Consider the following 27078-nt stretch of genomic DNA (forward strand, 5'->3'; position numbering starts at 1 on the left):
AATTCGGTAGATGGTGAGTGGAGCAATTATCCGGCTATGAAGGAAATTATTGATTTGTAAGTGGGATCGTTCTAAATATTCTTGTATATTTATATATTTAATTATTTGTGAGATTGATCTAAATATATGCTTTTATATTTTTGTTAGATCAATACAAGTGTTCCGAAGTCAACGAGACGCACAGGTATCCCGGACTAAATCAAACAACATTATTTGGATCAAAGTGCAGGTACATTATTTTTCACAATTTTGCTTATAATATTTATGCTACTTGATAAAACAAGACAACTATAATTTCTTATTTGTTTTTCTATGTAGTGTCCGATACAGCGGAACAGTTCAGACTGCGGATACTTTGTTTTGAGGTTTATGAAAGAAATCCTTCAAATGAATCAATTAGAGATTCCAATCACGGTATGAATTTATAACTTAATTAGATAACTTCTTATAATTTATTACATTTAACTAAATCATTCATATTATGTTTTTATTCTGTAGTACTTTGACGAATTCCGTGCTGCTTCTTACCCGAAACTTAAGTTGGAAGAAATCAAAGAGGAATTGTGTCAATTTTATATTCATCAGCTATTCATGTAGTAGGATTTGTGTCGATTTGAAGAGAATATTATAGTACTCCAGAATATATGGTTACTAACTTTGTTCATATTGTTGCCAATTAATATTTGAAGTATAATATTGTTGATGTTAGAGATTTAGTTTGATTGACATAATGATGTATATATATAATTTTGGATATTATAATGATATTATATTAGTATATATATAGTCCTACCTATGGTTGAAAATATATCGTCGAAAATATATTATAGGTCGAAAATATTACAGGTTGAAAATATATTACAGGTTGAAAATATATGACAGGTCGAAAATATTACAGGTCGATCTGGGAGGCTGAAATTATAGGCTGCACTTTAAAATATCTCATTTAGCAACGACAGCGCTTTTAAAAAGCGCTCTTAAAGGTCCACATACGAAAGCGCTTTGTTACAAAAAGCGCTGCCAAAGATCAAAAAAAGAAAAAAAAAACGCAACCTACCAAAGTGCTTTTGGATAAGCGCTCTAGTAGGGGGGCTACCAGAGCGCTTTTTCCAGAAAAAGCGCTCTTATAGGGGGTCTACCAGAGCGCTTTTTCCAGAAAAAGCACTCTTATAGGGTAGTCTACCAGAGCGCTTTCTGTAAAAAGCGCTCTTATAGGGGGGTCTACCAGAGCGCTTTTTCTGGAAAAAGCGCTCTTATAGGAGGGTCTACCAGAGCGCTTTTAAAAGCGCTTTCGTAGCCTACGTCAGCGCTGGCTTTGGCAGCGCTTTAAAGCGCCGTTAAAGGCCAAAAAAAGCGCTTTTAAAGCCCACGCGTGTTGTAGTGTTTAAACATGTTTGTAATTGTTTTATGTTCTTCGGAATGACATGACAAATATTTATTTTATATGAAGTAATTGTAACGCTCTTAATTGCATGTTTACTCTAAATTATTATTTAATTTATCGGGGATTTAGAAGGGTGTTACAAAGATGATGAGAGAGAGAAGAGAAAAACTATAACTAACTTTTACTCAATTGAAAAATGGTTCAATGAATAATTCTACACGTTACCAATTACAAAGCAAAATGCAAATATATATATACACACACTAAACTCATATGAAACCAAACTAATTAAACTCCAACACAAAGCCCAACAAACTAACAACATACACTCTAAATGTGCAATTACACTTCAAGACATGTTACATGGTATTCTAAGCACAACCATATTGCTGTGTGTTGCTAATCTTGTTACATGTTGGCAAATAATGTTCTGTTTGAATGGCATATCGTAAAATCATAGTTGTTATGCTTTTAGTTGCTATGCTTCTGAATCGAGTAATGCAAGTAATGAAGGTGGAGAATTTGTTTATGGTTGTACATTTGAACCAGTAACTGCACTTAATTGTCTTGAAGATTTTGAAAAAGTCAACTTCAAAGAAATTAATATAAAAGACATAATAAGATTTCACTTTTTGAATGTTGATGTGGCTTTCATGTTTTATAGTAACTTCTATTCTATGCTAACGTTAATGGATTTTCTGCCTGAAAAAGTAAAATAATAGTGAGATATTAATATCCAATGCAGGGCGAAGTTTCAAATTGGTGACGTATTTCATCTCTCTTTTACACGTGCCTGGCAGAGCCCTTTCTCATGCCACCTCATCTCCATTTTCTCACTATTGAGTATTGACCAAACAAACTCCACCGTGCAACAGAGACTGTATAGGAGAACTCCGTCGTGAACACCATCCATTTCCCCCCGCCGTGGAGCTCGTTAGAGTGCATCTCTGCATTTGTGCGATCTTCCTGTTCCAATAGGTATAATTTCCCCTAAATTCCAAAACCCTAAAACTTGAAAGATGTTCCTTTCTTATTTTCTATTTCATGATGCTACTATTTGTATTTTTTATTTAGTTACAGAACATATTAACATAACAAATTTTGAACATTTATGATTTTTGTCCTTTATTTGTGTACTGTAGTTGCTTATAAAGATTCAAATTTAATGAAATGTGTGCATGTAATACTGTGTTTTTCCAGAATATATTTCTGTTTTTAGTTAAATTGTATTTTCTTGTGGTGATTTTTGTGAGGATTGAAATATATAGGTGTTCCTATATGTGTTTGTATGTTTCTGTGGGAAAGAAATTTTGGAATACATGTAGCAGTGCAAATAAAGTATTGCTGGAAAATTCTTTATAAATCAATTTCTGTATGTTATTGCTCTTGAATTCTTGGCTTTGAGTTTTTTATTATCAATGTCATATCTTTATAAAATGGAAATGGGCTCTTTTTTTTCACCACTTAATGTTCCTTAGAGACAAACATTGTTTGGACTGAGAAAGAGAGGGAGAGAAAATTGATTCTCTGATGACCTTGTTACAGATATAGAAGTAGCATTGATGTTAACTTGACAAGTATAATGGGCTTGGTGGCAGTCACATGGCTGAATCGTTTAAGAAGGCATCTTCCACCAAAAACAAGGTTTCTTCACACATTAAAAGGTCCTCAATCAGACCAAATTTTAATGTCTCCTGCTCTTACAACTCTGGACCTTCCTGACATCTGGACTCCTATCTCTTCATGTCATAGTGTTCCAACCATACATAAAAGCTGTAAGCATCTTTGCCCTTAATTTGACAAATCTTCTCTTGCTATTTGTTTGGTTCTTCTTGAATTCTATTGTTTTAGATGTTTTGATGCTATATAATGTAAACTCTATCCATTCATCTTTTTTACTTATACTTAATTGAGCAGAGGATGGGTTTTGCTGTTATTTGTAGACTCCAGATAATTATATAGCTTCCAATTCTCATCCAACGTGAAAAGTATTTTTGTTAATTATATGCCACACTAACAACAAATTAGATAACTTAGTGACTGATCATGAGAAGATTGAGTTTTTGGACTATTTTGTATATCTGGATTTGAAAGTGGCTCCCTCTAATTTGGTAGAAGTTTGACAATAGGTTCCAACACAGTGCCATAGGTTTAACTTCAATTAGACCTGTTTCCTCTAGAATTTCCATGACATACTTATATGAGAAATTACGCCATTAATGGATTGTCACTTTATGTCAAGAAACACTGGAGCCCACTAAGATATTTGGTATGTAAGTGGTGATAAGTATTATATTGCTTACTGCTGAGAAATATACTGTTGAATCTGATGAATACCATGATGATCACTGTCCGTAGATGGCAATATCATCAACATACACAGCCAAGTAAATACTCCCCGCATCTGAATGGCAATAGAAGATAACGATCTGTCTCATCTCGAGTCATACAAACTACTAAACAGCATTGCTAAATCCCCTAAACCAAACCCTTGGAGACGGTTTTAAGCCATATAAAGGTTTGAAACTAGCCTTGAAAACTCCCAGCATCAAACACATGTAGTTTCTAATTATTAACTTTATTGAGATAACCGTGAAAGAAAGCATTCTTACACAAAGATAATAAAGAGGCTAGTGGTGATTACACCCCCGACAAAAACAAGCAAACAAAATTCATTATTGCTACTGAGAAAAAGGTGTCCCCATAATCCTAGCCAAAGATTTGTGTATAACATTTTGCAACGCCCTGCCTTGAGTTGATCCAGTATAATCCTTATGACCAACTTTTACTGGAAAGATCCACTAATATCCATTAATCAACTTCCGTACAGGAAGAGGACCCTACAGGAAGAGGAGCAAGGTCCTAACACCTAAGTCCCATTTGTCTGAAAGTGTTTTACAGGCAGTCTTAGGAATAGATACTAAGACAAGGAAGAAAGACAAGAAAATGCGAAGCTGACAAGCCATGATAGCTTAAAATAATGTAATGAGATGAAGAGAAATATTACGAGTGGACTGTATGCCTTTACAGATCACACTAGCTATATATTTTGGTTACCTTAGTTCGTTTATATGCCGGTCACGTTGTGGGTTTGGGTTGACTCAAACTATTTTCCTTCTAGTCCTATAAATTTTTTGTCAGAAGCTATCATTCTTTTCTTTTCCTCCTAATATACATAGGGTCTTGCTAACTTATGCCCTAAGGGCACATGTTTAGGAATCAACAAATAGAAAGTATGCTTGAAAATAACATTTTTTAACTTTAACAGAAATTGAATGCACAACTTCTAATCCAAAATTCTATATTTTAGTACACTAACAAGTGCCCTAAGGGCACATGTTAGCATTTTCCAGATACATATTTGCTTCTTCTGTCCATTTTATTTCATAAGTTAACATTGAAATTTGCCACAGCTAATGAGCACACTGCTAAGGTTCTTGATGGAAAGTTGATGTCAGCAGAAATCAGATCTAAAATAACTGATCAGGTAAGACAAATGAAGAAAAACATAGGAAAAGTTCCTGGGTTAGCTGTTATTTTGGTGGGCCAAAGGAGGGATTCTCTTACTTATGTTCGCAACAAGATAATTGCCTGTGAAGAAGTTGGAATCAAGTCTGTGGTGACTGAATTACCTACTGATTGTGCAGATGCTGATGTTCAAAATGCTGTCATGAAATTTAACAAGGACCCATCAATTCATGGAATTCTTGTCCAGCTTCCTCTACCACAAGTAATTTCTGAAATCTGTGACTTTTTTTTTTCCGTAATTTCATGAATTTATTATTTTAGTATCAGCTTAGTTTTTTTTTTTTTTTTAAAAAAGGTGCAGGTGCAACCTCAATCTTTCTCTGAATATGTAATTTATCACATGAATTATGAAAGAAAACTAGAAACATGTATCATGTATGATCTTCTGTACTGAAACAGCTATCGTTGAGATCTCTTGGAATTATTGTTTTTGTTAAAGTATTTATAAAATATCACAATATAGCTTTACTTTGTTGTAGTTGATGATTTAGTTAGACAATCTCTTAGAAGTTAGAAGTGGTTTTTAAATTTCATTTTATTTCTTGATTTGTCCCATTATGTTGAGGACGACCCAAAAAAACTATAATAGAAACTATTAAAAAAGATCTTGAAATTAATGGATTGGATAGAAACATAGTATTGGATATAACATTATGGCCGAATTTAATCCATGTAACCGACCCACTTAGTGTGATTAGACTTGGTTGTTGTTGTTATTTGTCCTATTCTGTGATGTGTTTTTCCCTTGAATGTTTAATAACACTTTTTCTTTCACTTTGATTATGTTGCACCACCAACAAAGCAATGCTATATCTTGTGTTCATTTTGTTTTTTACTGCTCATTTCTTTTTGTTTACATCCTTTATATTATTTGGTGATGGCTATGGATAAGCGTTGCATTATAAACCATGCTAGTTATGCAATTTTATTATCACTTTGAAATCCTTGAAGTAATTGGCATCACAAGTCTATGGTCTATTTTTGCTTTCCATTTCTCCATCAATTCATATTTTATTGACAGACGAAAACCAACCAAGACTCTCCTCTTCCATCAGTTTTACATTTTGAATTAAAGCTAGACTCTCTTGCACACTTTTTTATGTCCCATCACTTTGTTAGAAACAATGTATTTAAGTAGTTATGGTCCAATATTGTCCAATATTATTTTGTAAATTGGGAAGATTAAGATGAAAGCATAATTGTTTTCTGTCTCCGATTAAATGAGATAGTACATCCAAATAAGGCAATCTATTAGAATTAGAGCCCTTGGAAGTTTGGATATTCCTTTTATTTTTCTGGAGCTGTACTGTGACTAATTTGTTGCAAAATGTTTGGGACAGCATCTGGACGAGGAAAAACTTTTGGATGCTGTATGTCTTGAAAAAGACGTGGATGGTTTTCATCCTATTAATATGGGGAATCTTGCTCTAACAGGAAGGGAACCATTGTTTATTCCTTGTACTCCAAAGGCCTGCATTGAGTTGTTGATCAGATCCGGAATTAAGATTGCAGGCAAGAGCGCCGTGGTGATAGGAAGAAGTAATATTGTTGGTCTGCCAACATCATTATTATTACAGGTAAACAATTTAATTCGTAAGCATCGTCAGTGTAAAAGTGTTCTTTTCATATATTCAATTGTATCTCGTCATTAGGTCATTTTGTTAAATTAGTTTCTAAAACATTTGCACAATTATCTAAGTAGTGAAATCATGAAATTATGGTTTCACCACACTTTCTTTAGCGTGATACAGTTTTTTTTATGTTGGCAGAGACACCATGCAACAGTCACCATCATACATGCATATACTGAAAACCCTGAACAGACCACGTCAAAAGCTGATATTGTAGTTTCAGCTGCCGGAGTTCCTAACTTAGTCCGTGGGAACTGGATAAAGCCCGGTGCAACCGTGATTGATGTTGGAACAAATCCTGTTGAGGTAAGCTTGCAAGTTGCTACTTGATGTATTATTTTTTTCTCCAGATTTCACTTGCTATTGAATATATCAGTTAACCATTTTTATGGATAAAATTTGACAGGATCCTAGCTGCGAGGATGGTTATCGTCTAGTAGGTGATGTATGCTTTGAAGAAGTCATAAATGTAGCATCAGTTATTACTCCTGTGCCTGGTGGAGTTGGACCTATGACAGTTACTATGCTTCTAGTTAACACTTTAGATTCTGCTAAACGTGTGCTTAATTATACTTGATCTCTTCCCCATTTTGATTTTATAGCAAGTTTTTTTGAATTTGCCTCATCAAAAAGCTAATAAAATGTAAAATAAAGAGATAAAATCATTTTTCAACCAAAAAAAGGTGAGAAAATCAATAGTTACTTTAATGAATTCGGAATTTGTTACTTATGATTAATGTGTCCTGCTAATCTCCTAATCACTTTATCTTTCTCAAACTAGACTCTGTACATGAGTGATTCATGAATCATGTGTTGTAAGAAACTGAAGACCACACACATACAACGAATAGATAGAATAAATATCAAGTATACTAGAATATTCTAGTCTATAGTTTCCATTTAAAAAAAGCTAACTACACTAGAAAATTCTAGTCTATATATTGTTAGAACATTTCTTATCCAAATGATAACATGGTCCCTACAAATATACTATTTGCAATTAATTTAAACCCTTACACGTATGAGTATATATATGTGTGTGTTTGGAGAAACATCATATTCTTATACCCTTTTGGATGGTGAATCTTTTGCCAATGTGTCCCCTAAGCCGCAATGAGCTAGAACTGATTTTTGAGAATCTAGATTCAAATGGCGATGGATTTGTAACCCTTGAGGAGCTGAATCAGTTACTAAAGAGAACAGGTTTCAAGTTTAGCATAGAGGAGCTTGAATCTCTAGTGGGGGTGAAGAGTCTAGACATGAGTGAGTTCATGTTATTTTATGACTCCATAAATGGGGGGAGGAAAGATGGTGATGAGATTGAGGAGGTAGAGAGTGATCTTTTGAAGGCTTTTAAGGTGTTTGATTTGGATGGAGATGGATTCATCACTAGTCAAGAATTGGAATGTGTGTTGAAGAGGCTTGGGATGTGGGGTGAAGAAAGGGATTGTAGATCAATGATTTACTCATATGATACTAATTTAGATGGCAAGCTTGATTTCAAGGAATTTAAGAACATGATGTTGCTTACACTAAAACGTATTTAGAATTTAACATTGCTAAGTTGCGAAAGAATTGTAATCATTAAATTTTAGATTATTTTAGCAAGTGCGAATGGTAGAGGTCTATCAATAGAAATTGTGTTAGACTGTTAGAAGCTAATAAATGGAAAGTAGAAGGGCCAGTTTTGTTTTAGTGTTTTTGAAAAATGTTTTTTTAGTGTTACATATTTTAGTTAAAAAAAATTATAAAGATTTTTTTTAACTATATCAAATAAAAAATTGATTTAAATAGTTTTTTAAGATGTTCTTTTAAATATTTTATCTTTTTATTATAATATTTTTGGACATCAAAGTTTTAAGAGATTATTTAAATTTGATGCTATTTTAAGATGCATCATTTTTAAAAAATATGTGATTTTAACTTAGTTTTAAACTCCAATATTATATATTTATGCCAATAGATCAATAATAGTATATATTTATATTAATAGATGTTAAAATTAGTTTTTTAATTTATAAAAAATAAATTTAAAAAAGTTTTTAATATTTTTAATTTTTAACTTATAAAAATTAGTTATACAAAAAAACATGTGTTAGTTGTTTTAATTAAGCATTTCTTGTTTAAAAGCAACATGCTTACAACTTAAACTATTCTTTTAGTGGTAAATAAGACTATATTAAAAAGATGAAATCGATAAAGTATAACGAAAAATGTCTTGAAAACTTAAAAAAAAAAGTTAAACACTACACCTAAATACAAATAACCGACAAAAGAAATAACAACTGCAAAAAAAAATCGAAAAATACAACGATATCTCAATCAAAAGGAACTAACAAACTAAGAAACTTCTTCACTCGCAACAAGTTAGATCTCAAGCCACCAAATTCACCCTCAACAGATCAGAACCCATTAAAAGAGCATCAACAAAAACTAGAACCTACCTAAGAACCAAGGTGGACACTCGATCCGTTATAGGTGCAAGAAGAGGACAAGGTTCTGAAGCCACTTAGTGAAGGAACAAAAGTTGATAACTGATCTACCTAGTAACCATTTCCAAGCTAAGAAGATATTATTTTTCCTCTACCTCTTTCGTTGTTTTTGTGACTCGATTAAAAATGACATCATTACGAGCTTTCCAAGTGGACCAGACTACAACATGCCTAGTCATAAGAAAATCATCCCTATATTTAAAATTTAACCCTAAAGAAAGAAAAATCTCGAACAACACCATAGTATCCTTAGAAATTAATACCTGCCCCCTAACCTCCTAAAAATACTATACCACACAAACAAGGCTGGCTCACAAGTAGTAAAAAGATGGGGACCCATATCAATCAAAAACCCACACATAGGGTAAAATATCAAATTGGAATAAAAAATCACTCCTAGTTTAGACAAGTTATCTCTATACGAGAGTCTATCTTACAACAATTGTCGAGAGAAAACCAAGACCTTTGAAGGAGCCCTACAAATCCAAATAAAAGGGGAGCACATGACTCTCTTCTGGGAGAGATGCTGAAGCAAAAGATGAGACTGACACTCTAAACTAGATAAGCAGAGACCACTGAAAAATGTCGTATTTATCAAACTTCCAAATCCAATTATCTCGATCAGAAGAAAGAGTGATGTTCCGAAACAAGCACGTAAATTCCTTAACAAGGGGGAGTCCTCTCTAAAAAAGAAAGGTATTTGCCAACTGAGGTTCCAAATCAAGACCCCGTTATCTACTATACCAATTTCTCCCACCATCTTGTTTGGTTGAAGAGAGTTAGAGAACAAGCTAGGAGAACTTATTCTTTAAAGGGTTGATTACCTACCATGTGTCCTTCAACACCATCAACAAAACAATTTGAAATACAACTCTCTTTGGATTCTGGAAGCGACACCCCTTTCCACCAAGAATAAGAAGAAGAACAAAAATCCTCACCCTCACTTAGTGAGGAAACAACATCAAGACCGTATCTACCTATAAGAAGATCTCTCCAAACACCCGGGTCACCAACTATAAGTCTCCATCTCCACTTTTCCAAAAGGGAAAGATTGACCTCGAAGCTCTCTCACTCCTAATCCTCATTTATCCTTAGGTTTACATGTATTTTACCGCTTAATCCAGAGAATTTTTGAAACACCTTTGACCCCTCCCTAGATAAATTATTTTTTAACTTGATAAGTTTCTCCACCTTAATAGACATCTTCATAAAAGGCATGAAAAGATGGGGATTACATTAAGCACAAAGTTGAGAAGAACTATTATACCACCCAAACTAACATATACGTGCTTCCAAGAATTGAGCCTTTTTCTCCAACAAGTTAACTAGCAGATCCCAAGTAGTTTCGAGTTGGGGATTGGCCCCCATTGGCAGACCAAGGTATTTAAACGGAAGAGAATCAATATCACAGTGAAGAAAGTCTCTTGCAGAGGTAAGAAAGGCACAATCCACATTAATCTATATAAGGCTACTCTTGAAGAAGTTCATCTTGAGCCCTAAATCATGATCAAAACCTCTAAGAATAACCTTAATACTCCATAAGCTCTCTATATTAGGGTCATCCACTAGGGGAGTGTCATCTGCATACTGAAGATGAGACACCTTCAACCAAGAGGTGCCCAAAACCAGAGTAAATGTCAATCTCCCGAGCTTTCGTGATTGAACCACTAAGCCCCTCAGCCACTAAAAGAGAAAGGAAAGGGGCTAGAGGATCTCCTTATTTCAAGCTTATATGAATTTTGATCTCTTGGATAGGATACCCATTGACTAGAACCATAAAGTTATCAACAAAAATACAAGCTCTCATCCAACACCTTAACTTGTCACTAAAATCAAATCTGATAAGCAAAACAATGATATTGTATACTGAAGGATCCTTTCACATCTCCGTCTCACATAATTGTCCAATGTAGAAGTTCTTGGTCCATGAAAACCATAAATCCCTACTATAATAACCTAACGAATGATTCATATCAATGTATCATAACTCTAACTTGTCACTGATTTGAGCATAAAAGTATTTGCAAGTAACTCGTTTATGAACGAGTACAAACACATATTAAAACCCTAAATAAAATTCATCAAATCTTATTTCACACACTATTTGTAAAACAAAAAAACTCATGCCAGATTAATTGTCAAATAGAGATATTTTTATAATTAGCCTAAAAATAATATCATCAATTGATTTGATTAGGGTGGCAAAATGGGGCGTCCGCCCTGCTTTATGCCCGCCAAAAAACAACCGGGCGGGCATGTCCGCCAAGTAAAATGGGCATAAAAGTCATGCCTGCCCCACCAAGATGACGGGTTGGCGGGCGGCGGGCTTACCCGCCTATTTTTATTTATATATTTTTAATAGATTAATAGGCTTTTTTTACCTTTTAATTAAACTTTTCACTTATTTTTTAAAACAATTTTTTATAAAAGCAATTTTTTAACAAATTTACTTAAAAAAATATTACATATATTTATAAATAAATGTATAAAATAAACCATCAAGAATTCAAATTACTAGAATTAACTAAAAAAAGAGTGATTTTTGGAGGAGGGGAAGGCTTTGGCAGGCGGCAGACTTTGGCGGGGCGGGTATGACGGGCGGCGGGCTTTGACGGGGCTGATTTTGACGAGCGGCGGACCTAAAATCCTAACCAAAACCGCCATTTTTTGGCGGGTGCGCGGGTCGGCCCGGCGGGCCACGACCCGTTTTGCGACCCTAGATTTGATTGAATGCATGTACTATATTATTATTTTATAACAAAAAGAACCATATTTGTTTTGTTGATATTTATATTATAAATTTAAAATAAATAAATTATTTTATAACAAAAAGAACCATATTTGTTTTGTTGATATTTATATTATAAATTTAAAATAAATAAATTTTATAAAAATACACGTTTATAATGAGATACACGAAGTGAAATAAAGTTAAAACTATATTAGATTTAAAAATGAAAATGTATTTGTTTGAATTCTCAACCAAATACATTTTGAGTACTCTGAATCCTTGGTTCTCCCAATGAGCGAGTGACTGCATTTTCCAAGTAATTGGCTATTTTCTGAGTTCCAATCAAACTCAGAATTCGCCAACTTCTCTTCTAATCCAATTGCCATAATCTACAACAAACTGAAATTTGAAAAACCTTACTAACATGGCAATTTGGGTATTTGGGTATGGTTCTTTGATCTCAAAAGCTGGCTTTAACTACGATGAACGTCTTGTTGGTTTCATCAAAGGTTATCGACGTGTCTTCTACCAAGGTATATCATTTTTTTCTCACTCTTTTCATATCACATAGCAAAATCTTGATGGTTTTTTCTTTTGTGGGGTTTTTACTTTTAGGTTCTACTGACCATAGAGGAACCCCTGAATTTCCTGGAAGAACAGTCACACTGGAACCTGCGGAAGGAGAAATTTGTGTAAGTTTTTCAATTTTTATTATCAAGTTCGATAATTCATCACTTGAGCTGCTTAAATGTTAGAGTCTTCATAGGAATATATGAGTGGAAAATTTTGGAAGAAAGGGGAACACGCTGCTTGGTGAAGCCAGCACTATATCAATGTCTGTTCTATCTTTACTATGATTTTTCATCTTCTCTTTCTCCTGATTTCTTAGATTTGAAAACACAGTAGTGTAAGGTAGCAACACAGTTATGGTGAAATGCTTTTTCGCTGATTCCCACAACCTGTTTGATAAAATTCCTTAACTAGTCCTCTTTACACAACTTGTATTGTGTAAAGAAAGGCACAATTTTGTATTGTTCTATGGCTTCTACTTAGATAACAGTTCCATTGTTTTCCTACTGGAAAGGATGGGAGCAAGGGTGTTTCTCGTACAATGTCTCATTTTAAGACGTTACACCTATGCAGTGACGAACGAAAAAGTGCAATAAGAAAAACCATTGAGAGTGATTGAAGTTTGTTTATGGATTTGGAGGAGTCTTTAAGTATGGTTGAGCAATGAATGTGTGGAAGATGTATGAGTAATCATGCCATGAGTCGGGCATGTCATCATCCCAATTACTTGGTTTGTGTTTCTCATGGGACATGAGAGGTCGGGAGCCATAACATAGGTATTTTAAAATCATCTACAACGGACTCCAAGACCCCCGACGCAAAGGAGGGGCTTGTTCTGGATGCAAGTTTCCTAGAGATAGTCCTCACAACATCTATCTTCACTGTGAAGAGTATGCTTCTTAGTTGTCGTCTTGCTTTCTCTCAAACATTGAAAGATGCTTTGTATAAGGTGGTTGTTCAGCTGGGATCTATATTTACTTGGGTTCGTTTGTTAATTTTTCCTTGATGGAGTGGTCAAGCCTAAGAATAGGTGGCATCACATGTCTGAGAATTTGAAGTCCTTTCAACAACATTACATTTCGAGGTGTTTGACTACTTGAAGAGACACAAATTTTCTTGCCAAGTTAGTTGATAGTGTGTTGGGTAAGTCTGAGCAAGATGATTATAGTCATTCGAGAGTTCATATTGAGGAGGATTATAAAAAGATGAAGGCTAACATCAGACAATGTCTCTCTAAGATTGCAGATGACCACTTCACAGCGGTTAGGAAAGTATTGGGATCATTCGGAGCGACTCCTTATAATGAAAGTACAATGAAGATTTTGGAAGCTAAACACTCGTACATACCACCCTCCCTCATGCTGACCATTTTTTTCTCTGAAGTTTCCCTAGTGGCTGAAGTTGATAACATATAGGTGTTTTAAAATATTCCTCAAATGGACATCATGTGGTAGAGATGGTTTGCGAGGCCAACATATATTAGACGCTTTGTGTGGAGAAGATTATGTTGTGGCTAGAGATCTTATCGAAGCCTGATGGTGGGATACGCCCGATTACTGCAAGTTTTATTTGGATGCGTCTAGTATCCAAGGTTGCTAGGAAAGAAGTCAGTAAAGATGTGACACAATACCTCAATGACTTCTAGTTTGGTGTTGGGGTATCAGGTGGTGCTGAGACAATTTTGCACAGTGCCAACAGGGTGTTGAGCAAGTGACATGGAGATAGTCCTTTGGTTCAACTACTTTAAACTGTTTGAATCAAGACCAAACTGCAATTTAACCGCTTATTTAAATGAACCATATAATTTAACCGTTCAACTACTTTAAACTGTTTGAATCAAGACCAAACTGCAATTTAACCGCTTGTTTAAATGAACCATATAATTTAACCGCTTATATCGGGTTCGGTTTTTGAACACATTGGTGCAAACGACAAACTTTATACAATTGTTTTGATAAAAAAGGTGTTGTTGCACCATAAAGTTGATGTTATGCAATATACTTCCTTTTTCATCTTTTGTGTAAAGATTAGCTTAGAATGGGGAAAATGGATTGCCTACAGAAACCTAATCACATTGTTGTACTTAAAGATATTTTACAAAGTTGGATTATTTGTCTGATTAAAATGAATAGATTGAGATCGCACGACTGTTTGGTTATCTTGACCGTAGGGAATTCGGATCGTGTAGGCCATTGATAAAAATGTCCATTGGCTGTATAAATGTTGATATGTATGCTTTGTTTGCCATTTGCTGAATCTCTGTTAAGTTAATATAATAGCTAGTTGTAAATTGTACCTAGCTGTATATGGCACCTGTGAGTGCCAACTTAGAGTTGGTTTTAGTCAGTCTTTTTAGGATATCCAAGTAAAGTATATTCTGTTTCATTATTGTTCACTCTTCACTTAATTACATTGGCTCTCTTAAGTATTTCTTGTTTTTAGATTTTAATATTTTGTGAATTTCTCTTGTAATATACGTAATTGGCAATTCTTTTACGAGTCCGTCATTTTTAATGCAATTAATGTTTGAAATAATTATCTATTTCGCAAGGAGATAGTGGGGAGCTGCTTACAAGATCTCAAAAGAAGAAGATCAAGAAATTGCTTTAACAGTAAGTTTTTTGTAATCTGCTTACATTAAATATATTTGCATTGTTCAACTAGAGTTCAAACTTTTGACCAGGACTTGGTATTAGTCTAAGTAGTAAGAAACTCAGACACCTTAAATGAATGGTCATGAGTTTGAACTTTGGCTCGTGTGTGGAGAAACCTGATTGGGAGGGGAGAACCCGCCTTGTTTGTCCAACAGTTTTTCCGACAAAATAAGTCACGGCTAAACGGCGGCGGAAATTTCCTACCTATAACAGTTACCCCAAAACGTCCAACCTTTGATATGATTATTATTTATTTTTTTTCCCTTCTTCATCAAATGTCACTATGTCAGTGCTTTACATTGTTGTATTTGTTGTAAATACTGCACAGTATCTGGAAGTAAGGGAGAAGCAATACGATCGAAAGGAATATGTGGATGTTTTCACTGTAAGTGTCACAGGCCAAGATATTTTAAGGCCAATTAGTTGCATCATTTTGTTCTACTTTATACTAGTAGTAGATATTCCACTTATGAAGGTTTGCATCTACTGAAATTTTTTTCAGGAGCTTAATGCTACAACGCCAGCCATTTCTAGGTCATTGGTGTAAGTGAAAGAAACAACCTTGCAACTTTTTCTCACCTTTTGCATGTTTTAACCATAGCTAATGAGATCTGTATCCCTCCACAGATATATAGCATCCCCAGACAAGAAAGCTAATGTAAATTATTTAGGTCCTGCATCTGTTGAAGAGATTGCAAGGTATTATCTTACATTCAGAGTATTGTTATTTACTACTCTCATTCTGTTGCATAAACTTAATCGAGACATGTTTGACTTTTTTTTTTTTCATACTACAGGCAAATAGTTCAAGCTGAAGGTCCTTCTGGACCTAATAGAGAGTATCTTTTCCTACTTGAAAAGGCTCTCCTTCAAATAGGTGAGGATCTTTAACTAAAGTTTTACTTTCACTCGTTATTTTAAGTATTCTTCTCTGAAATTGTTTTGTATTGATCACCTCTTAGGTTCCGATGACAAGCATGTTACTGATCTTGCAAATGAAGTCAGGCGCATTATTTCAGAAGAACACTGAATGCTTCATTGTTATTAGCTTGCACCAGACACTCTGAGACTTTTGAGCAAACCCTTTATTTATGATCCATTGGAAACTTCAATTCTTTCAAGAATGGTAATGGAGGACAATATTTTTCTCTAGTTATGCCTATAAATATAATCTTCTAATGTAATAATATGTTTCTGTCTTGGATATGAACAATGCTATATTAGAACCTTATTACAATGCATGCAGCTCAGTGATTTGCTCTTGTTGGTCCTAATTACAAAAACAAAAATCAATTCTTAAGAATTCATTGTTGGAACTTGTTTTATACCTGATTTATGTTAAGTTGAAATTCACTTATTTTCGATGTAAGTGAATGTATTCAATGAGTATTTTGAGTATTTTTGAGAAACAAAAACTAAATTTTAATTAAATGATCTTTCTTGGTACATTTTCTATTTCTAAAAAAAAAAAAAGAACCATTTTTATAGTTGTGTATTACTTCAAGTCCTATTTAAAAAAATTAATGAAGTTGATTACATTTGCTTTGTTAGATAATTTCATAGGTTGAATGTGAGTTTAACACATTAGTAAATTATTATTTTAACATTAGCAAATTTTTTATCTCTTTTATTTGAAATAAATTTTGTATATTTCATAGTTTATTAATCAAAAATTTATTTTTTAAAAATAAATGAATAGAATAACATAGATTCACATGTGTTCTTCGCATATATTTACATGCAACTATTAAATGAATTGAATTAACAAACAAAATAATTTTATTTAAAATATATTTAATTTAGCAAATTATGAAAGTTCAGCCTCTACAACAAATTTAATCTCATTAAATTATTTTTAAAAATATGACTAAATACTTATTATTTCATTATGTGTTTATTTCTTTATAAAAAAATAATTTTGATAAAACAATGATTAATATGCAACAAAAAAATCCAATATCAATACCTAAAATAGAACGAAATATACAGAAAAATAATGCACATAAATTTTTTTTAATAGGTTACATAGATTCATGCACCTTTTTATATTTCCATACACAAAGTTATAATGATAAAAATTTGATATAAAAATCATAATAATAGAATGAAGAGTATATCTAGTCTTTTAAACAAAACAACAAACCAGCTCATACAATTGTACACCCTCACAACACGAAAACGACAACGACAAATCGAAATCCAATTAGGGATTTCAGAAACCAAACTATACATTTGCCCTAATTTCAAACCTCCAATTACGCAATCCCTAAAATTCTAATCATGCGTACAGAACACGCCGTAGAGATGGCGAAAACGGTGCTTGAAGTCGCCGACGTCGCTTGGACCGCCGTTGAATGCGGCCACCATCTCCGTCACCATAATCCCCCTGTCACCCCCAACGATAACGCTGGACATCCTTCTGATATTGACTTAGAGTCTCTTCAATCGGAAAATCGACGCCTCAGGAGTTTGCTTGATCAGAATCTTAAGCTTCTGAGTAACCTCTCCGAATCCAATTCATTCATCAACAATTGCCCTCCCGATGTATATACCCTATTCCTTTTTCTTAAATAAAATTTATCTCATTTTTTATTCGAAAAATGTTAATTGGTTCTTCATTATGCCGAATAATGCTTACAATGAATATAGTTTTTGATATTGTTATGGTTTCTATTTTTATCTAATTTGCACCGACACCGGTGTCGGACACCAGCACCAAGACCGACACTTTGGATGAAGTTTACTTTATTTACTCTATTCAAATTATTATGGGGTGTCTGTGCTTCATAGATTTCTAACATTTATGTTTTGGGTGTTATTTGGTTGTAGTTGCACGTGCGATTAGCTGCTACGGTGAGGTCTGATGAGTACTTGACTCGTCTCAAGTTTCTACAAAAGGAAACTGTTTGTGGTGGAAATCAATTTCCTTTTAAAGAGGCCACTGGTATGTATGTATGTATGTAGTTGAATTTCTCTGTTGTTGATGACATGATAGACTATTTTGATATTGACAAGTTCTTCTTTGGTTTTTTTGTTGGTATTTGATAGAGGTTGATTATCGATCGGCTGATATTTTAATCAATATGGACGCTAAAGAGCCCAGTTGGTGGGTTTGGGTTGCGGATGAGACGGATCCGGTCAATTTTGAGGAATGTAGCGGAATTGATGATGAGAGTTACTTGATCATCAGTGAGGAACACGTGGTTGATGGAGTTGCTAACTTTATGGCAAGATGCATTATGTCAAACCCAAAAGCCCTGGTATACACACTCACTCACTCGATGCGTACACCAAAATGGAATATTATAAATTTGATATATGCTGCATCTTACATTATTTGCTTCATTATAATTGCAGAAGTTGTCACCGGAGGAACTACAGGAAAGTAAGTTTGCTGTCAGATTACCATAAGTCCGATGCAGTGATGCGTATTACGTAGAAAAAATTCTGATTCTTGTTCTGTAGAATTTCTAGTTATTTTATAATCAGTCTATCAACCATTGACAGTATTTACATTCACACAATTTTGAATGAAGTATCCAACTACACGCCCCTTTTGCTATTGTGATAAGTTAGTTACAAAATGTTTCTCTCATGTTTTAAATCATCTTATGACAGATCTGTCAAAAGCATTTGCTGGTACAAGCAAACTGGAAAGGATTTTAGATATTTGGAATGCGGGGAAGTTGTTTTATACGCTTTCTACCTGGGGGCTTGCTCTGGCAGGGTAACACACACCCTCTCCCTCTATCTCTAAAACTGTTGTCATGCTTTCAAGTTAAATGCTACCAAAATAGATGTCAATATTCCAGATACTAATCTAAAAGTTTTTATTGTTTAATCTTTTGATAACAGGCTGTACCAAAGCCGTTCGTTGTTAAAAGTTGCAGCAAAGGGTGTTCATTCAGGCGGTAAACTCGCTCTCAAGTTGAAGGCTCTAAAGATGGCTGCTCCATGAACATGGCAAATGTATGGTACATGGAGCTTGAAGTGCCTTGTTTGAAGAAACCAATTGTTAACTTCTTCATACAAGTTCTTGCTTTTGTATATAATTTGTAAATAACACTGTTATTTGCTATTTGTTGATGCAACCCTGTATTCGATTCCAACTAGGTTGCTGCCTCGTTATAAATGGTATTGACTATTTAATTAATGAATGATTTAATGTTCTTGTTTTCTTACACTCCTCTTTAAGACTTTGATAGAGTATTGTGTGTGTTAATTGGGTCAAGTCTTCAATAATGTTGGATAAGAATCAACTATATAAATGACTCCCTTCTTGTAATTGAATTTACCAGATTCATAAAAAATACAATTAAATTTCAGTAATTGTGTTTTGCTCCATTATCTTAGTTTTTAATAAGCTATTTAAAACCATTTTATCCACTGCCTCCGCCATTGTCTCCACTGTTACCTCTGTGTAGACCACCACTGCCTCCACTGTTGCTTCTCTGTGTTCCACCACCACTGTTGAAGATCCAGTAGTTCCTAACAATCAACATATTGACATAAATTTGAGACAGTGGAACTGAACGAAGCTGAAACTTTCTCAAAAATTACACCCTTAACACCTTCAAATCCATCTCCACGTTGAATGAAGATAAATAGTTTAATAGGCATGTTTGAGGTCTTAGTGGTCATGGGCTCGAATTCTCCTTGTACATCAACACCTTCTCCAAATCTATCTCAAAATTGAATGAAGATAACTAGTTTAATAGGCATGTTTGAGTATCTCAACATTGAATGAAGATAACTAGTTTTAATAGGCATGTTTGAGGTCTTAGTGGTCATGGGCGTCAAGGTGTGTGTTTCTATAGGATTATACCTCAGACCCTTAATTTTGTATCTGACACTGCAACACCATGGACAATTTAACCAAAATATCCTTTAAATGCTGGCTTTTACAAGATGTTCGGTATAAATGTTGATTCAATTTGTATCTTACTACATTTTTTTTTATAAAAATCCGGTGTAAAATCATATGCAAATACTAATTTCTGTCATATCGTATTTTTATAAAAGTATGGTATAAATTCATATGCAAATACAAACTTTTTCAAAAGGTCGGGTATAAATACTATAGTTTATACCAGCTTTTTTTAAAATCTAGTGAAAATGTAAGGGTAATATCGATTTTCTTTTAAAAATACAGTATATTTGTAAGGGTGACATTGAATTTTAAAAAAAATCGGTAGACCATTTTTTTCCGGTGAATTATTCTATGTTGTTGCAATTTTATTTGGTGATATTAAAATTAAAATGACATATCATGACATAAACTATCATAACATCAACTTGACATATAACTTAACATGAATCAAACATAACAATGGTGTCGCTGCAACCGCACCATCAAAAGTGTTGCTGCAATTCACACCATACAAAAGTGTCAGTGCAATCCTAACCATATAATTGAAATTGTGTTGTCGGTAATAGTGTTATCCTCTCACTTTTTTATTTGTGTTTTAATGTTTCCGTAACTTTGTCGATTTATTGTAATTTGATTTATTGTTTTGATTATTTTGTTTGTAATCTGATCATTTGTATAGATTGTACCTTTGGTCTTCAGTTACACTCCATAAACTAGATTTGATCCATTTCAATGTGTTTTTTTATCATGAACAAGTTGGTCAAAAGTCAACATATGTTCACATTGAATTACAAGTTAGAAAACTTAAAATAAAGTGCTTTTGATACATGATTCGAATAAAAAATTCATTTAAAAATCAGGATTTCTGCTATGTATCTCTGATTCAAATCAAAGAATTCTCTTACTCGATTAAGAAGACTTCATGACTCAAATCATGATTCCCTTTGACTCGAATAATGACTAAACAAACTTTCAAAAAATAACCAAGATTGAAATCAAGTAATTGTTTGAATCAAATCACAAGCATCACCTCATGATACAAATCAAAGTTTGTCATTTCCAGATTTTATCACTTTTGGTTCAAGTCTTTGTTTTCTCTTATTCAAATTAACAGTATGATTTGACTCACCTCAATGTTCATTTTTTTCTCACTTTTGTGTGTAGCCTCTAGCACCTATATAAATCGTTTGTCAATTTTCTTTAGAATAATCAATTCTTACACATTCATAAAAACTTGTTGAGTGAGTTCTTTTATGATCAATTAAGATCAAAAATCTATATTATCACAAAATGGAAAAGAGATTTAATTTTTTTATCAAAGCTAACGATTTTGAAATATGTCATATTTTAAACAATGGTAGTTTATTCCTACCTTCACCTTTAATAATAAGGTAGTAATTAAATTCGATTTTGATTAGATTGAAGAGGACTTGAAAAAAGTCAAACTTGATTTTAAAGTCAAATATATTTTGATAAATACCTTGAGTTTCAAGGAATTTTATTATGTTTTTACTTGTGAGTCCGCCAAAGAAGTGCGTGACACTCTTAAAATGACTTATGTAGTCTCTCAAAGTATTAAGCAAAAGGGAATGAAAATATACATCAAAGAAGTTGAAACATCAAGTGAATGTGAAGGTTATCTTCACAGATGATGTTCAACTATTGGAAATCTTGGAGGATATGTTGGAATTTTTATATCTGACAAATATATAAGAGTTAATAATTGGAATGAGAAACCCCATCCAATCCTTAAATCGTGAGATAGAAGTGTTTAAAATTTTAAGGATAAATTTAGGAAAGAATAAATCCTTGAAAAACTCAACAAGTTAATTCACCTAGAAGAATCATCATCAAGTTCATCAAGAGATTTTGTTGAAAAAGAAAAGGTAAAAACAAACCATGTGGTTTCGTTTGAAAGAACAATCTCAGTAAATGAATATTCATTCAAATAGTCATCATTTGAGGAATGTGATGAGGAAGATACATCCAAAAGAAATGTTGAAGAAGTTTCATCAAGTGGAATATTCAAAGTAGATTCATCTAATAAACGAAGAGATGATGAAGAATCAACATCCAAAAGAAATTGTGAGGAATCAACTTATGGAAGAATCTTCAATCCTTAATATCAAGTTTCATGTGAAGAAGAGAGCCATGAATCAATGGAGGAAACATCGATAAATCCCTACAAAGACTCTTCTAGACATGTCTTCAAAAATATACTCGATTATACATCACAAGATTCTTATGAAGGGTCTCTTGAAAAAGAATAATTTTATGAAGAAGATATTGTGTGTCTTAAAGCTGTAAAGAAAAATGAAACTGAGGTAACTTTTATAGCTCATAATCAATTATTTAAGCTTAGTATCAAGCTCACTAAAGAAAATGATAAGTTAGAGAAGAACATTAGTGATCTTAAGGATTATGCATAATTATTGAAAATAGCAATAAGATACTTTGTGAAGAGATTGCAAACATAAGAAGCAAATCCTTAAAATCAACTAAATATGATTCATACGATTAATTTAAATTGAAGTAAAAAAATTACGTGAAACCCTAAATAAATTTATGAATGAGAAATAAAACCTTGATTTGATTTTATCAAATCAAATGTATTCGTTTAATAAAATTGGGATATGTTTTAACCCGATAGATCATTTGGAAAGATAACTAACAAAATAGGATGAAATTGAATCACCTTGTTTATAAATGTTCTTTATATAATAAGCTTGGCCATTTAAATCCTTTTTGCAATGATAAACTAAGACGGTCTAAATGGATTAACCCTAGACTTCTTAGAGCCATTAGCGCACCAGGACCAAAAAAGATTTATGTACCAAAGTTGAAAACCTAATTCTGTTTTATAGGGATTTCTTTGCAGCTTTTAAGGTACTTTTTGAAAAGTTGATAAATTTGAAAAAGTGTTTATACCGTGAGTATAAAAAGAAGCCTATTGGTCCATTTGTTCATGGTAATCTTGATGGTGAAGCGTTAGCATCGATGGTGATGTTCAACATTTGTTAAAGCATTAATGGTGGTGCTTAATTATGTCGTTGATAGCATTCGTGGTAATGCTAAAAAGTGTGTTTGTTGGTGTCAATGGTGATGCTCAATAATTGTTTTTTGACCTAGGTATTTGTTGCCATTGATGGTGATGCTCAAAAGTCTTGATGGTCCTCTTAGTTTTAGAGTCTAAGGATCGATGGGGATCATATCACTTTAGATGATGTTTAACCAAATCTCATATCAAGCGATTCGTAGAGATGGGATTTTGACAATTAATCGTCTTTCCCTCTTGAGGGGGAGTTGATCTCAAGTTGTCTTGAGGTTTTGAGGTAGTACAATTAATAGACGTTGAAAAATTCAAAAAACACTTCGATTGACCCTCTAAAAAGTGAATTATTAAATGTCTAGTAATTTAAAATTGTTTTTACTAACCTTTCAATTAAGTTTAAATCATTTCTTGAAAAAGTGAGTGAAATATAAAATCAAAGTAGGTTTCAAAAGTATTATGCCAATGCCCAATGTCAATCCAAGACCCAAAAAGGAGCAAATAAGTTGAAAAATGCATAATGTGAAATATTCCATGTTTTTAGACTTGTTTGAGGTGTGTTTGTAGAATGTGGGGTGCATAACTCTGGATCTCTACAAAGTTACAAGGACTTATCTCAAAGTTAATTGGATGTCAGTGGGGCCATTTTCGGCCAAATTTCAGTTCATGTTCCCTCCATCAGATGAAAACCCAATATGACGTAGATGTGTGACCGACCCACCACGGCATATGGAGTGGCTAGCTACCATACGGGGTGGGTCATGATTGCTTGGGGGAATTGATTGATATGGCCGGATGTGAAAAGCATCTTCGGCAGTACCCCTGACTTTAGGTGTACCGGGCATCGATTACGTCAGTCATACCAAGGGTTTGTAGATACTACACATAATCACAAAGAAGTGAAGATTTTCGAAAATATCATCTTTCATTCATCATCGCGGAATTTTTCTGTACATAAAGGAGATGAAATTAGAATCACTTCATTTAATCATGAATGGGAAGAAGGAAAACATAACCAGGCGGGCTAGTCGCCGCTTATTTTCGTCGCTCGTTGTGGCCGATCTAGCCATTTTTTGGAGGACGAATTCCCATTATACTGAGTTGAGTGATGAGAAAAGTTACATTAGTCTCATTTTCCATGCCTTCTCTTTGATCTTTTTGGTGGGATTGATATATTCTATTTTTCCCTTGACGTCAGCACCGATGGTGGTTGATTCTCCTTGGAGATTGTGATACTTTAGCTTTAAATGCACCGATGAGGAAACAATGTCCAACATGGCTGTAAAAGGTCATCCCAAGATGCGGTTGTAGACGATCCTTCAAGGGACAACAAAGTATTGTTAATTTACCTTTTGGGTGTCTTTCTCGTCGCCTACGGAAACCACCTGATCCATGTATCCCCAAGGATGAGTAGTTTTTCCATTGAATGCTTGGAGGTTGGAGCCCTCGTACGACCATAAGTTGCATCTGTCGAGGTCCATATTTTTTACTAACTCCGAGTATATTATACCGTAGAAGCTTCCATCGTCAATAAGGTTCCATGAGATATCAAACTACCCCATCGTGGCAGTGATTACTAGGGAAAATTTTTGTGGGGGACGCTTCCAACCTTCTCAAAGTCTTGAAATACCAACATAGGCCAGTCAGGAAATTTTACCGACATGCTTACCTCATTTCTGTAGACGTCCATCATGTCGACGATTTTCCTCTTCATCCTTCCATTGACATATTCAGTTAGTCAGCCCTTCTTAAATCAGCCCCTCGATTGCATCCTTCACTTGGATTCAATCATGAATGTTATGGTCCTGACTCTTGTGGAAGCCATAATACTTTTATTTATCAATGCGGGATATTTCCGTACGAGGTAAGGATGTGGGGTTCCTACCTTCTGAAATTCGGCGTTGGTGCAATCCTGATAGATTTTCTCTCGAGAATGGGTTGGGGGTATACATGTCATTCCTTCCCTGCATACCCCAATCAGGTTCCTTTTAGCTCTGGTAGTTCTCCTTCTCGACCGGTCGACTAAAGTGGGTTTTGAATGAAACAGTATTGTCAAATCGCATGCTCAGTTTCTCCTCTAGGAGCAAGTACGATTCCACCATGGTGAGCACCTCTTGGAAAGTCTGCATTTTCTGTCTTCCTATTTTCGATATGAAGGGGTGGTCCCTTAGGAGGCCGTTCTCGAAGATCCAACATTGAAGGTTGTCCCAAAATCCCTCGACTTCAACAACGTCTTGTGTGAACTGGTCTATGTAAGACCTCAAGTTTTCCTTCTTTCCTTAGACGATCCTGGTGAGGACGGCTTCAGTTACCGATTGCCTTTTTCGAGTTGTGAAGCGAGTAAAAAACCGCTCACAAAAAACAATCCAGGATGTAATGCTCTTGTCTGGAAGGCCATAGTTTGGCTGGTCTAATAAGAGTTAGTGCAAATAGATTGCAATTAGATGCGTCATTTATACTAAAGCAGTTTAGCCTGTCGTTTACGAGCTGCAAATTCTCGTCGTGGTCTCCCTTTCCTTCATATTCGCCCATCTTGGGTGGTTTCTCCATGGATCTTAGGATTTTACTTTCTAAAATCCAAAATGACAATAGATGACTCGGCAGCACATTTCTTAATTGATCTTCTACTTGAATTGGGGAAGGATTGGGACTACCTCAATCACCCCCGAGACTATAGGGAAGAGTTTGATACTTCCTACGCATATGTCGGTCTCTAGATCGAGGAGCTTCGTCTTTCTTCTCCTCAGACAACATTAGGACGATATAGAGGCTTTCTTCAATGTGTTGTAACCTTTCTTTAAGAGTGTGTGAGTTCTATTGATGAGCATTATTATACAAGTTACTCAACAGTTCATTTTTTACCTTGCACAGGTTTGCTTGTAACACTTGGAGGCCAAGTAAGGCTTCTGGTTGCAAAACGGGAGGTGGAACAAGATGATTGATTATAGTAACCTGAATAAATCTGACTATATATGCAGTCTGAATCCAATCTATATGCAACAGAACCGTGTCTCAAAGATTCGTAATGCCTTGCGGAGGAGGTATAAGCAGTAGATTGCTTGCTGCTAGCAACGACAACTTAACACGCAATAACGGCTTCGCGCGGCAGCAAATCGAGTAGTTTTAAATATAACCATAACTTGAAGTATTAGAAATTGCAGATTTGGAAATTCAATCATACTTGAGATGATGATCAATTGAATCAAAACGAGATGATCCCCGTGTTTGATTTGAAATGCTCTTGATTCGGTAAACTAAAGAGGTATCAAACTAATGAATCAAAGAACGAACGTGAATTCGTAGGAATCATAAATTGATACCCAGAGACGGCGCAACTATTTTGTTTAGGAACCAGAAATGAGGTAAGAAGTGGTGATGATGGCAAATTAAAGCTTCTGTTGCGGTGGAAAGGGTGACCTACAAGGTTATCACTCATACGCTAAAGTCAATATGCGAGGAAAAAGAGTGAATTAAAATTGAATTTGAAATTTTTTACCTTAGTTTGGTGTCTTTTCTATATATAGACAGAGGGAAATAACGAACTTGATATTTATTAGAAGTGGATTGCGAAGAGCCGTTGGATGTACTTGTAGTTGAGATCCTTTGTGATCAACAAAATGACAATTTTCGTAACTTGAGAAGATTCTGAAAGGAGTGGGATCCTTTAATGGTGGTCGGGTGGGATCGATATGGCCGACCCAAAACAGGTTTTAAAAATAAAATTTTGAAGCTCTCCCTTCTTCCCCCTCTAAATTCCCAAGTCCCAAACAAAATCTAATGATAACTTCTAATACTCACGAGCCAATAGCAAAAGAGTGAACGCCATCAACATGATTCAAGTGAAAATTTAGTCTCTGATTAACACTAGTAGTTTGAAATTCAACTAAACAATTGTAAATTTTTTCAATTTAATTTAAAATTCTTGAGTTTATTATTTTATATATAACTCCAACTTAAAATTAAATTGTCAAATTAAATATTTAAATAATTTAGTTATTATGTTAAGAGTATTTTAAATTCTTAGGTACCGTTTGACCTAAATTTTTGTTGACTTATCTTCTACTTTAAAGGAGAAGTAGGGCCAAACAATATTTAGAAAAAGCTCCTTATAAAAAAAGTGACTTTTATTTTATGAATAAAAATATAATTTAAGGAGCTTCTATTAAAGC

The 27078-nt window shown here is 34.2% G+C and overlaps 4 protein-coding genes and 1 long non-coding RNA gene across 5 annotated transcripts; all 5 read left to right on the forward strand.

Annotated features, from left to right (window-relative positions):
• Positions 1–313: 313 nt before the first annotated feature.
• LOC131600336 (uncharacterized) lies at positions 314–703 on the forward strand. Its single transcript, XR_009283100.1, has 2 exons — positions 314–414; positions 499–703. It is a non-coding gene; the product is annotated as an uncharacterized LOC131600336 (long non-coding RNA).
• A 1030-nt stretch (positions 704–1733) lies between these two features.
• LOC131595985 (bifunctional protein FolD 1, mitochondrial-like) lies at positions 1734–7271 on the forward strand. The gene is made up of 7 exons (XM_058868525.1): positions 1734–1750; positions 2130–2362; positions 2930–3159; positions 4798–5114; positions 6253–6489; positions 6682–6849; positions 6950–7271. Exons 3-7 carry the CDS (start codon positions 2967–2969, stop codon positions 7118–7120), a joined length of 1086 nt encoding a protein of 361 aa, XP_058724508.1. The 5' UTR covers positions 1734–1750; positions 2130–2362; positions 2930–2966; the 3' UTR covers positions 7121–7271.
• Positions 7272–7464: 193 nt separating this feature from the next.
• On the forward strand, positions 7465–8219 carry LOC131595986 (probable calcium-binding protein CML44). Its single transcript, XM_058868526.1, has one exon. The coding sequence runs from the start codon at positions 7620–7622 to the stop codon at positions 8088–8090; it is 471 nt and encodes a 156-aa protein (XP_058724509.1). The 5' UTR covers positions 7465–7619; the 3' UTR covers positions 8091–8219.
• Positions 8220–11998: 3779 nt separating this feature from the next.
• On the forward strand, positions 11999–16306 carry LOC131595987 (gamma-glutamylcyclotransferase 2-3). Its single transcript, XM_058868527.1, has 8 exons — positions 11999–12299; positions 12382–12458; positions 14895–14948; positions 15319–15375; positions 15493–15533; positions 15618–15689; positions 15788–15867; positions 15953–16306. Exons 1-8 carry the CDS (start codon positions 12191–12193, stop codon positions 16018–16020), a joined length of 558 nt encoding a protein of 185 aa, XP_058724510.1. The 5' UTR covers positions 11999–12190; the 3' UTR covers positions 16021–16306.
• Positions 16307–17113: 807 nt separating this feature from the next.
• On the forward strand, positions 17114–19147 carry LOC131600337 (uncharacterized). The gene is made up of 6 exons (XM_058872516.1): positions 17114–17534; positions 17820–17934; positions 18039–18250; positions 18348–18375; positions 18609–18717; positions 18846–19147. Exons 1-6 carry the CDS (start codon positions 17271–17273, stop codon positions 18946–18948), a joined length of 831 nt encoding a protein of 276 aa, XP_058728499.1. The 5' UTR covers positions 17114–17270; the 3' UTR covers positions 18949–19147.
• Positions 19148–27078: the final 7931 nt, after the last annotated feature.

Source organism: Vicia villosa, linkage group LG4 (assembly GCF_029867415.1).
Source record: "Vicia villosa cultivar HV-30 ecotype Madison, WI linkage group LG4, Vvil1.0, whole genome shotgun sequence".
Lineage (NCBI taxonomy): Eukaryota > Viridiplantae > Streptophyta > Magnoliopsida > Fabales > Fabaceae > Vicia > Vicia villosa.

What these genes read in the sequence shown, in the direction of transcription:
- LOC131595986 (XM_058868526.1), top strand. Translation starts at nt 7,620, where the DNA reads ATGGTGAATCTTTTGCCAATGTGTCCCCTAAGCCGCAATGAGCTAGAA.
- LOC131600337 (XM_058872516.1), top strand. Translation starts at nt 17,271, where the DNA reads ATGCGTACAGAACACGCCGTAGAGATGGCGAAAACGGTGCTTGAAGTC. An exon ending in TGTCAAACCCAAAAGCCCTG is followed by an intron (nt 18,251 to 18,347) that starts GTATACACACTC and finishes TTATAATTGCAG; the next exon opens with AAGTTGTCACCGGAGGAACT. An exon ending in ACCGGAGGAACTACAGGAAA is followed by an intron (nt 18,376 to 18,608) that starts GTAAGTTTGCTG and finishes ATCTTATGACAG; the next exon opens with ATCTGTCAAAAGCATTTGCT.
- LOC131595987 (XM_058868527.1), top strand. Translation starts at nt 12,191, where the DNA reads ATGGCAATTTGGGTATTTGGGTATGGTTCTTTGATCTCAAAAGCTGGC. An exon ending in CTGCGGAAGGAGAAATTTGT is followed by an intron (nt 12,459 to 14,894) that starts GTAAGTTTTTCA and finishes GCAAGGAGATAG; the next exon opens with TGGGGAGCTGCTTACAAGAT. An exon ending in GCCATTTCTAGGTCATTGGT is followed by an intron (nt 15,534 to 15,617) that starts GTAAGTGAAAGA and finishes ATCCCTCCACAG; the next exon opens with ATATATAGCATCCCCAGACA.
- LOC131595985 (XM_058868525.1), top strand. Translation starts at nt 2,967, where the DNA reads ATGGGCTTGGTGGCAGTCACATGGCTGAATCGTTTAAGAAGGCATCTT. An exon ending in TCCAACCATACATAAAAGCT is followed by an intron (nt 3,160 to 4,797) that starts GTAAGCATCTTT and finishes AATTTGCCACAG; the next exon opens with CTAATGAGCACACTGCTAAG. An exon ending in TCCAGCTTCCTCTACCACAA is followed by an intron (nt 5,115 to 6,252) that starts GTAATTTCTGAA and finishes TGTTTGGGACAG; the next exon opens with CATCTGGACGAGGAAAAACT.